The sequence below is a fragment of the Rana temporaria genome, chromosome 1 (genome assembly GCF_905171775.1).
Source record: "Rana temporaria chromosome 1, aRanTem1.1, whole genome shotgun sequence".
Classification (NCBI taxonomy): domain Eukaryota; kingdom Metazoa; phylum Chordata; class Amphibia; order Anura; family Ranidae; genus Rana; species Rana temporaria.
The window spans coordinates 670,513,474-670,525,494 of NC_053489.1; the positions used below are offsets into that span (position 1 = coordinate 670,513,474).

General features: G+C 45.2%; 1 protein-coding gene across 1 annotated transcript; it reads left to right on the plus strand.

Annotated features, from left to right (window-relative positions):
- Nucleotides 1-5,619: 5,619 nt before the first annotated feature.
- Nucleotides 5,620-11,143, plus strand: LOC120924615 (gamma-crystallin 1-like). The gene is made up of 3 exons (XM_040335609.1): nt 5,620-5,702; nt 8,182-8,424; nt 10,813-11,143. The coding sequence occupies exons 1-3, from the start codon at nt 5,694-5,696 to the stop codon at nt 11,086-11,088; spliced, it is 528 nt and encodes a 175-aa protein (XP_040191543.1). The 5' UTR covers nt 5,620-5,693; the 3' UTR covers nt 11,089-11,143.
- Nucleotides 11,144-12,021: the final 878 nt, after the last annotated feature.

Sequence of the window (12,021 nt, forward strand, 5' to 3'; positions counted from 1 at the left end):
GAGTTGAGGTTTGGGTGTTCTCTCCTAGTGGCCAATTAGGATGTTTTGGGCCTCGCTGGGCATGCTGGGAGAGGGTACTTATGAGACAGACGCCATTTTGTGAGGTTGGTCTTCGGGTGTGGCACCTACCTGGCCGGAGTGTGCGGACTATGCAGTGTTCCTGGTTTCAGGCCTAAGTTGGTCCGGAGCATTTGAGCAGGACGGGGACCCAGTGGTTGACTGGGTCCCCACTTTGAAGATCCCAAGCGAGTTTAGCTGTTCGGTGGAGAGTCCATCTGAGGAGCGCCAATGAGAGGCTGGCGGTCCAATAGAATTCTGACGAACCACCAGGGATCGAGGTGACCGGACACTGAAGGATTGACTCCTCTTTCAGTCGGTACCTGGGCGACGTTAAAAAGAAAGAGGATCCAGGCGTAACTTTACCTAGGAGGATTATCTCCATATCTGCAATCAGGGAGGGCCTGTGGCCAGGGCCGCCATTAGGAATTATGGGGCCCCTTACACAGCTTCAGGCATGGGCCCCCTGGAGCAGAGAACCGGGGGGGGGGGGTATATGTATATATTTTTTAAAAAGGGCAACCCTTTCCTCAGGGCCCACTAACAAACAAGGTTTTATGTATTACCTTGGGGCAGGGATGGACTGGCCATTGGGCCCACGGGGAGTTTCCCGGTGGGCCGATGGCTCAGTGGGCCGGCTTCAGTGACAGCGGACTGCTGCCCCCTCCACTCCTCTGTCTCTCCCTCCCCGCAGCACTCACCTGGGGGGAACAAAGAAGCAGTGGGGATGACAGAGGAGCATGGGGGGAGGGGACAGACAGCTGACTCAACAGCTATGGCCTGGGAGTTTCTCACTTCTGCCTAATATTGTCCCATAAGGAAGAGCACCGAACTGATTCTTTGCCACGGGTGAAATAATGTCTAGCTTCCCCACTGGTACTGCCTATAAGAGTACCAGTACCAGCCGTTCTACTCTAATAAAGTAGAACGGCTAGTAACTAGTGACGGGGGAGAGGGGGCTTGGGTGGCCGGGGGGGGGGTGCGGAAGTTGTCCGGCCGCCATGGGAGAGACCTGTCAAAGTGGGCCAGTCTGGATGAAGTCCAGGGCCAAATTTCTGTCCCAGTCCAGTCCTTGCCTTGGGGAGATGCAGACTAGAATACTGCAATCACTGAGCAGCAAATGATATCACCTGTGATGTATTTAAGTTATCTTGAAAACCTGGCCTGTTAGTGGGCCCTGAGGACAGGGTTGATGACCAGTGCCTCGGACTATCAAACCCAGCTCTCCTGGCTCTCTGAGCTCTCCTGCATCACTCCCCGCTGCATGGGCCCACATACCCTGGTCCCTTGACAGGGGATCTCAAAGCACCCACAGGCTCTCTCACTTTTCCTAGACTTACAGATTCCCTCAGTCCCCCTGGACTCTCCTAGCTGCCCCAGCTCTCCCAGTCTCCCGGATCCTCTCTCAGTCTCCCAAACTCACTTAGCCGCCTCAACTTTCTCAGTCCAATGGATGAACATGGAACCTTTTCTTCCAACATGGAGTGCTGTCTCCTGAGTAGGGTTGCCCCCTGTCCGGGATTCACCCAGATAGTCCAGGTTTTGAATCACGTGTCTAGGTTTCAGGTGGACTGAAACCCAGACACATTAATGAGACCGGGCTGTGGGTCCCCAAGTAACTAAGATAGTTAAACACAAATCTGTTGTGGTCCGGGAGCTTCGGGTGGCTGTCTGGGGCAGGTTTGGTATTACTGGGGAGGGCAGGGCAATGATGTCAACAAGAGCATCTTGGCCACACCCATAGTTTGCTGTGGCACGCTATGCTCACCGCATTACTACTGTCCTTGGGGTATCCAAAGGTGTCCTAGGCCACTAAAGTGTTCAGTTTGGCTTAAAGAAAAGGTGGAAATCCTACTCCTGAGTAGAGGATCTCTGTCTCCTAAAAGGAACACAAACCTGTCTCCAACAGTGATGCCCAAGCCTATCAATATAACAGCTGTGCACATCTGCACCCTCAGCCTGTTGGCTGGCAGTGGGTTGAAGATTTCTTCTCTCATGTGACGAACCCAGGACTATGTCCGTGGTCAATGCTTCCTTTGTCCAGAACCAGCACTCTCCAAACTCTTTAACCCACCCAGTCACCAGACAACACCAGTCTTGGAGAACATCAGGAATACCCTCTTTATTTGTGATCTCGTGCAAATATATACACTAGGATGACAATACAAACTGTAACCAGAAACCTAAGTAACATTAAATAATTATCTAATCATTTAGACAGCCTAGGTGACTCAGAGGCATGACCTTTAGGACAGACTTGCCGTCTTTTAGCTCAGAAGACACAATCAATAGGCATGTGCATTTCGTTTCGGTCCGAATCGAAATTCGGACACATTTTTCATTATTCGGACATTCAGATGCATACGAATTCCTGAATTGCAATATTAATGAATTTACCGAATCCGAACAAACGTTTTTGATTCCGAATCGAAAACCCGCGGACGTAATTAGATCGGAATTCGAAAAAAAAATTAGATCGGAAATCGAAAAAAATAAAAAATCTTTTCGAATCGAATTTGAAAACAAATTCTATTCGAAAAGAGACTATTTGTTTTTCGAATCCGGTCGAAATATTTTCGAATTTGACAAACGAACGAATTCCGAAAACTAATTTAACACATGTAACGAATCTAACTTAACGAAATTAATTAAATAACGAATTAAAACGAAACAAAACAAATTTTTCCCTTTTGCACATGCCTAACAATCAACATTATAATAAATAGAAACACATAAAACCTTCACACAATAGCAGAGTTAATTAACACAAACAACAATGGGTGATAGACTTAGAGCCGGTTCACACAGGGGCGGCATGACTTCGGGGGCGACTCGGCAAGGCGTCCTGAAGACGACTTCATAGGCGACTTGCAAAATTACTTCTGTATAGAAGTCAATGCAGGTCGCCCTGAGTCGCCCCCGAAGTTGTACAAGAACCTTTTTCTAAGTCCGAGCGACTTGCGTCGCTCCTATTAGAATGTATTTAATAGAACCAATGGGACGTGACTTGTCAGGTGGCTGAGTCGCCTGACGAGTCGCCCCAGTGTGAACCGGCTCTTAGAGCCCACACTAGCCTTATTTACAATAAACACTTTGGGCTAGATTCACATACCTTTAGGTGGGTGTAGCGTATCTCCTATACGCTACGCCGCCGTAACTTTGAGAGGCGAGTACGGTATTCTCAAAGATTTTGCCGCCGAAGTTACGGCGGCATAGCGTATTAGGGCCGGCGTAAGCCCGCCTAATTCCAATGTTGAAGCTGTGGGAGTGTTTTATGTATAATAAGTGTGACCCCACGTAAATGACGTTTCGATCGAACGGCGAATGCGCCGTCCGTGGACGTATCCCAGTGCACATGCTCCAAATGACGTCGGCAAATCGTCAATGCTTTCGACGTGAACGTAAATTACGGCCAGCCCATTCACGGACGAGTTACACAAACTACGTAAAATTTGAAAAATTTTACGCGGTTCGGACGTCCATACTTAACATTGGCTGCGCCATCTTTTTGGTGGTTTATTTTTACGCCTGAAAACACCTTATGTAAATGGCGTATCTTTACTGCGACGGCCGGGCGTACGTTCGTGAATAGGCGTATCTAGCTGATTTACATATTCTAGGCGTAAATCAGCGTACACGCCCCTATCGGCCAGCGTAAATATGCAGTTAAAATACGACGGCATAGGAGACTTACGCCGGTCGTATCTTAGCAATATTTAAGCGTATCTCAGCTTGAGAATACGCTTAAATATACAACGGCGGGGATTCGGACTTACGACGCCGTATCTACTGATACTCCCCTCGTAAGTCTACCTGAATCTGGCCCATTATAGCAGATGACAGACAGACAGGTGACTGGAGTTGATGACATCAGTCTCTTCTATGAACCCCAACATTATGAAGCCATCACTATAATATGGCATATACAGGGTTCCCAGAGTTTTGTGTTTTGGGGGGACATGCAGACTTGAATCCAAAGTAACATTACTTCAAGGTCCCCAGGCATACACCTCGCAAAGAGTATTGTTCCATTAAAATCCAGGGCCCATAATCAGAAGGCAAGAGGCTAGCATTCAGTCCTCTCCAAAAGCCTCTGTCCCGGCTAGGTCTGTCACATCTCCCAAAGAAGCCCAATCCAGGGATACCAAAATCTAGAGAAAGCTCTAAAAGCAGTTTTCTTCACTCATGATCGATACTCCCACACTCTGCATAGATGTGAACCCTGTGACTAGTGATGAGCCGAACACCCCTGCGTTCGGTTCGCACCAGAACCTGCGAACAGACCAAAAGTTTGTGTGAACTTTAGAACCCTGTTAAAGTCTATGGGACTCGAACGTTTGAAACCTAAAGTGCTCATTTTAAAGGCTAATATGCAAGTTATTGTCCTAAAAAGTGTTTGGGGACCCGGGGCCTGCCTCAAGGGACATGTTTCAATGCAAAAAAAGTTTTAAAAAACGGACGTTTTTTCAGGAGCAGTGATTTTAATAATGCTAAAAGTGAAACAATAACATTGAAATATTCCTTTAAATTTCGTAGCTAGGGGGGTGTATAGTATGCCTGTAAAGTAGCGCTGTTTCCTGTGCTTAGAACTGTCTCTGCACAAAGTGTAATTTCTGAAGGAAAAAAGTCATTTAAAATCACTCACCTTAGGGTCTGGTATGGATATTAAGGGGAACCCTGCGTCAAATTAAAAAAAAAATATGTGGGTTTCCCCCCAAATATCCATTCCAGACCCTTCAGGTCTGGTATAGATTTTAAGGGGAACTCCACCCCATTTTTTTAAAAAAAAAATGCCGTGGACCCCCACACATTTTTTTTTTTTTTGAATGACTTTTCTCTGTATTGCCGGGAGCCGACAACTCATTATAGCCGCGAGTGATTTTAAATTACTTTTTTTCCTTCAGAAATTACACTTTGTGCAGGGACAGTTCTAAGCATGGGAAACAAACGCTACTTTACAGGCATACTATACACCCCCCCCCCCCAGGTACAAAATTTAAAGAAATATTACACTTTTATTGTTTCACTTAAATTATTAAGTATTATTAAAATCACTGCTGCCAAAAAAAATTCAGTTTTTAAAACTTTTTTTGCATCGATACATGTCCCCTGGGTCAAGGCCCGGGTCCCCAAACACTTTTTAGGACAATAACTTGCATATTAGCCTTTAAAATTAGCACTTTAGATTTCAAACGTTCAAGTCCCATTTTGAGACTTTAACAGGGTTCTAAAGTTCACACGAACTTGCCGCGAACACCCCAAATAGTTCGCTGTTCGGCGAACAGGCAATGTTCGAGTTGAACATGAGTTTGACTCGAACTCGAAGCTCATCCCTACCTGTGACCTTTTTAGAACCGTTTTCACAGTCACAGGGCTTCACACTATATGCATTCTAGGTCATGTGTGTCAAGCCTGTCTCTGTTATGGTCATTTTGAATGCCGATTCACCCAGAAAGGTTCAAACAATAGAAACAAACTAAAGTTCAACACAGTAACGGAAAAAGTCATTCATTCTTCACACAATGTATAGTGTCAGCATGTGAGTGTGTAAGCAGTAGAGGACGTATATAAGGACCAGTTTCATCAAGGCAGTTACTGGTGCAAACAGTGTGGAGCACATTGACTAATCCAGCAAAATGGCAAAGGTAAGTAAGGGCATTAGAACATTTGGGGGCCCCATTTCAAGCGCATAACAGAAATCAATATCTGTTCTTCGATGGAAAATGCATAGTTCTCCACATTGAGTCCTGTTTTTTATGTTTCCTTTATAAAAGCTACAGTGGGAAGCCATTACGTTTTCTGTAGGCTGATATGGAGCAGAGGCAAGTCACATGACTTTGACTGGTCACATGATCAAGTTTACTAATGTCTTCATTTTTATCTCCATTCAACCCATGGCCTGCTTTGGAATTCTGCTAAGTCAATTTGGAAATAACTCCTCTCTGCTTTATAGTTGTGCATTTTTTAATCACTTAAGCCCCAGAAGGATTTACCCCCTTCCTGACCAGAGCACTTTTTTTGCGATTTGGCACTGCGTCGGTTTTAACTGACAATTGCGCGGTCGTGCGACGTTGCACCCAAACAAAATTAACGTTCTTTTTTCCCTACAAATAGAGCTTTCTTTTGGTGGTATTTGATCACCTCTGAGATTTTTATTTTTTGCGCTATAAACAAAAAAAGAGCGTACATTTTGTAAAAAATTCTATATTTTGTACTTTTTGCTAGTAAAGAAAAAATATTAATAAAAATGCCATAAAACTATCCCCTATTTTGTAAACGCTATAACTTTTGTGCAAACCAATCAATAAACGCTTATTGCGATTTTTTTTATGAAAAATAGGTAAAAGAATACGTATCGGCCTAAACTGAGGAAAAAATTATTTTTTTATATATTTTTGGGGGATATTTATTATGGTAAAAGTAAAAAATAGATATTTTTTTTCAAAATTGTCGCTCTATTTTTGTTTATAGCGCAAAAACTCAAAACCGCAGAGGTTATCAAATACCACCAAAAGAAAGCTCTATTTGTGGGAAAAAAAGGACGCCAATTTTGTTTGGGAGCCACGTCGCACGGCCGCGCAATTGTCAGTTAAAGCGACGCAGTGCCGAATCGCAAAAAGTGCCCTAGACTTTGACCAGCAATATGGTCCGGGGCTTAAGTGGTTAATCTACATGTTTAGTAAGGAGAAATCTATCTACTCAACATTATATTCTTCAGATAATATTAGACCCCCTGTTAAGATTTAACTACTATCTTGGTCCCCATAAAGGGGTCCCCCTCATTTCCTATCCAGATGATGGGTGTTAAAATTAGGGTTGTCCCGATACCACTTTTTTAGGACTGAGTACAAGTACCGATACTTTTTTTCAAGTACTCGCCGATACCGAATACGATACTTTTTTTTTAAATGTGTCCCCAAATGCAGCCATATCCCCCCACAAATGCAGCCATGTCCCCCCCATATATGCAGCCATGTCCCCCCACAGATGCAGCTATGTCCCCCCCATATATGCAGCCATGTCCCCCCCATATATGCAGCCATGTCCCCCCCATATCCAGCCATGTCCCCCCATATCCAGCCATGTCCCCCCCATATCCAGCCATGTCCCCACCATATCCAGCCATGTCCCCCCCATATGCAGCCATGTCCCCCCCATATGCAGCCATGTCCCCCCATATCCAGCCATGTCCCCCCCATATCCAGCCATGTCCCCCCCATACCCAGCCATGTCCCCCCATATCCAGCCATGTCTCCCCATATCCAGCCATGTCCCCCCATATCCAGCCATGTCCCCCTATATCCAGCCATGTCCCCCCCATATGCAGCCATGTCCCTCCCATATGCAGCCATGTCCCCCCCATATGCAGCCATGTCCCCCCCATATCCAGCCATGTCCCCCCCATATGCAGCCATGTCCCCCCATATATGCAGCCATGTCCCCCCCATATATGCAGCCATGTCCCCCTTACCGTACATGCTGCCGCGCCGTGCCGCTGCTTGGTTAATACGGGCAGGGAACATTACATCTTTCATTTGAATAGCTGTAGTCTTTCGCGCCGCGCTGCGTATAGACACTCCCCCTTGCTCATGATCGGACAGTTCACCCGAGCAAGGGGGAGTGTCTATACGTGGCGCGGCGGGAAACACTACAGCTATTCAAATGAAAGCTGTAATGTTCCCCGCCCGTATTAACCAAGCGGGGATGCGGCGGGATGCGGCGTAGCAGCGGGATGCGTCGACGGCGGGGGGGGGGCAAGTATTCTATTTCGGTATCGGGGGTATTTGCGGGAGTACGAGTACTCCCGCAAATACTCAGAATCGGTCCCGATACCGATACTAGTATCGGTATCGGGACAACCCTAGTTAAAATATAAAGTCACATGAAAGGTAACCAATGGGAATACAAGAGGTCTAACTCTTCTCTATTCTATTCAAAAGTAAAGAAAAAAATGTTTTGTCTGATGTTGGGGTTTATTTAACTCGGAGCCCGTGTGTGTGTCCTCTCGACAGCTTTTAGATGTACAGTATACTGAGTATGGAAAATCTATCCAATACTTCTTCTAGCCAAGAGTAGAATACTTTTTGAGGCTTAAAAATAAATTTCTACGCTTGTTTCCCTCAGATCATCTTCTACGAGGACAGGAACTTCCAGGGTCGCTCTTACGAGTGTAGCTCTGAATGTCCTGACCTGTCCTCATACTTCAGACGCTGCAACTCCATCCGTGTGGAAAGTGGGAACTGGATCCTGTATGAGCTCCCCAACTACAGAGGACACCAGTACTTCCTCCATAGAGGAGAGTATCCTGACTTCCAGCAATGGATGGGCTACAATGACTCCATTAGGTCTATGCGTTTGAGCCCCCAGGTAACTCAACACCTGTGTTCTCTATATTAAAAAATATTGGGGTAGATTCAGGTAGGGAGCACGTAACTCTATGCGGGCGTAGCGTATCCTATTTACGCTACGCCTCCGCAACTTTGACAGGCAAGTGCATCATTCACAAAGCACTTGCTCCGTAAGTTGCGACGGCGTAGCGTAAATTGGCCGGCGTAAGCCCGCCTAATTTAAATCTGTAAGATGTGGGTGTGTTTTATGCAAAATCATCGTGACCCCACGTAAATGACGCTTTTTACGAACGGCGCATGCGCCGTCCGTGAAAGTATCCCAGTACGCATGCTCCAAATTAACCCGCAAAAAGCCAATGCTTTCGACGTGAACGTAAATTACGCCCAGCCCTATTCGCGAACGACTTACGCAAACGACGTAATCGATGGAAAATTCGACGCTGGCCCGACGTCCATACTTAACATTGGCTGAGCCTCATATAGCAGGGGTAACTTTACGCCGGAAAAAGCCTTACGTAAACGGCGTATCTGTAATGCGACGGCCGGGCGTACGTTCGTGAATAGGCGTATCTAGCTGATTTACATATTCTAGGCGTAAATCAGTGTACACGCCCCTAGCGGCCAGCATAAATATGCAGTTAAGATATAACGGCGTAGGAGACTTACGCTGGTCGTATCTTAGACAAATTATGGCATATCTGATTCTTTGAATCAGGCGCCAAGATACGACGCCTCACACTCAGAGATACGATGGCGTTTCTGGAGATACGCTGTCGTATCTGCTACCTGAATCTGACCCATTTTGTTTATCTATTTAATATTTTAGATATGCATATAATAGAGATGACCTTCCTGTAAAGTGCCTTTAATTTTCAATCGAACAGAAAGGTATTATGAGAACCTTTTGGATCCTACATCTACAGTGCATTCTTGTTTTATTCCTGTGGTAATTCTTGGATGGGGTGGTGTGTTGTAATATTAATATATGTGTGTAAGTTTTTAATATATTGTGTTATATTGTGTTGAACTGTCCAAGCCATCTGAATTCTAACATATCAAAGGGGCAGCTGAAGACCCTTTGATGTGTTAATCTTATGCAAGACTACCTTAGGAAGTATTTATTGGTGGTAATTAGACTTGAGGGGTCTATTCATTCAGGGAAACATTTGGTTGACCTGGAAGAACCCCTCCCTCCAGTGTGAGACCAGTGTTTGAGACATTCAAGCTGGCATTCAGTCTTGTCTTGTCACTGAGTATATTCTCTGTATAGGTCTAGGAAAAGATGAGACTTTGAATTACTCTGTTGGATTTGTATCATCTGTGGAATTTGGACTTTGTTCTGTATTAGAAATAAAATAAATGCACTCTCTGGAGAGCCTGGTGTGTTGCTGCGGGACAATATAATTTATAGTCATCATACTAACACCTAAATATCAATTATCTAACTGGACTCTGTCCTATACATTGATATCTCTACATGGTGAAATCTCAGTGAAATTTTTTTCTTTGGAATATATGGATAAAGGGCCAGATCCACAGCCAGCAGGCTTAACTTAAATCTTCCTATTTAAGTTACACCGCCGCAAAATTTCTACCTAAGTGCCCGATCCACAAAGCACTTACCTAGAAATTTGCAGCTGTGTAACTTAAATCTGTCCGGCGCAAGGTGTGCCCAATCTAATGGGGCGAGTCCCATTTAAATTAGGCACGCTCCCACGCCGAACGTACTGCGCATGCTCCCGACGCGATTTTTCTGACGTGCTTTGCGCGAAGTTACGTTACGCTGAGTTTTGTGAATCGCGCCGGGTAAAAAAAGTTGCGTCGGGAAAAAAAAGAGATGCCGCGGGAAAAATAAAATTACACTTTGTAAAAGTAGCCCTAATTTTGCGTTTGCAAACTAACAACTTATGGAGACTTCACGAAGGGAAACCGCTTTGTGGATCTCCGTAAGTGCTAATTTGCAGACCCGACGCGGCATTTCGACGAGAAATGCCCCCAGCGGCGGCCGAGGTACTGCATCCTAAGATCCGACAGTGTAAAACTATTACACCTGCCGGATCTTAGGAATATCTATGCGTAACTGATTCTGTGAATCAGTCGCATAGATAGAAACAGGGATACGACGGCGTATCAGTAGATACGCCGGCGTATCCCTTTTGTGGATCTGGCCCAATGTTCTTTGGAGAGTGTTCTATTGAACTTTGACTGTCATGAAAGTTCAGGAGATGGAAGGAGATGATTGTGCTGGGTTCAAGGACAGCAATAAAGATGTGGGATTGCACTGTATTCCTACCTCCTCAATCCAAAACTCTGCTAAAAATTATTTGATTATTGTTAGTTGTATGACCACTTGCTTTTGTTGTTAATACTCCTTTTTGGGTTATTATGGTGTAATTTATTTTAACAGCACCAAGGCTCCTTCAGAACCAGGATTTACGAGAGAGAAGACTTCAAAGGTCAGATGATGGAGTTCACTGAGGATTGTCCTCATGTCCATGAGAGATTCCACCACCATGACATCCACTCCATCCATATTCATGAAGGCTACTGGATGTTCTATGAGGAGCCCAACTACAGAGGACGTCAGTATTACCTGAGACCTGGAGAGTACAGGAGATACAGCGACTGGGGAGCCACAAGCCCCAAAATTGGATCCTTTAGACGTCTCCACCATTTCTATTAAAATTACAGAATCATAACTTACAGTAATATCTGCATAATAAACTTGGTTAAAATTACTTGTGGTTATTATGTTTTTTTTTGTAAATATTTACCCTATATACTCGAGTATAAGCCAAGTTTTTCAGCACATTTTTTTGTGCTGAAAATGCCCCCCTCTGCTTATACTCGAGTCACCTTTTAGCACCTGATCTCCCAGAATTTGGGGACCCGGTACCGGCCTGGACCCCAAACTTGGCACAAATATAGCCCCACTCTTTTTCTACAAGAGTGCAAAGTTTGTTTTCCAGGGGGCCTACGGTCGGGAAGCACCGATTTTTCAAATCCGGGCACCCCTTCTATATACTCCCATGTTAAACGTAAGTCTTGTCATGGACACAGTGAGGCATGGACACAGTGAGGCATGGGCACATTGAGGCATGGGCACAGTGAGGCATGGACACAGTGAGGCATGGGTACAGTGAGGCATGGACACAGTGAGGCATGGGCACAGTGAGGCATGGACACAGTGAGGCATGGGCACAGTGAGGCATGGGCACAGTGAGGCATGGACACAGTGAGGCAAAGTGAGGCACAGTGAGGCATGCACATGGACACCCTAGGCTTATACTCGAGTCAATACATTTTCCCATTTTTTGTGGTAAAATTAGGTGCCTCGGCTTATATTCAGGTTGGCTTATACTCGAGTATATACGGTAGTTATGTTTAAAGTAGACCTAAACCCAGACTGTAAAGTCTCTTCGATCCTTGTTAATGCAAATTCAAGGGTTTTCAAGTTCCTCCACCCCAAACTCGCTCATCCATGTCTTTATGGACCGTGCTTTGTGCACTGGTCCAAATCATTTGGAGGGGGGGGGGGGATTATGTTGTGGGGTGTTTTTTCAGGGGTTGGGCTTGGCCCCTTAGTTCCAGTGAAGGGAACTTTTATTGGAAGTAT

Coding starts and splice junctions, on each gene's coding strand:
- LOC120924615 (XM_040335609.1), top strand. Junction 8,425..10,812: donor CTATGCGTTTGAGCCCCCAG/GTAACTCAACAC, acceptor TTATTTTAACAG/CACCAAGGCTCCTTCAGAAC.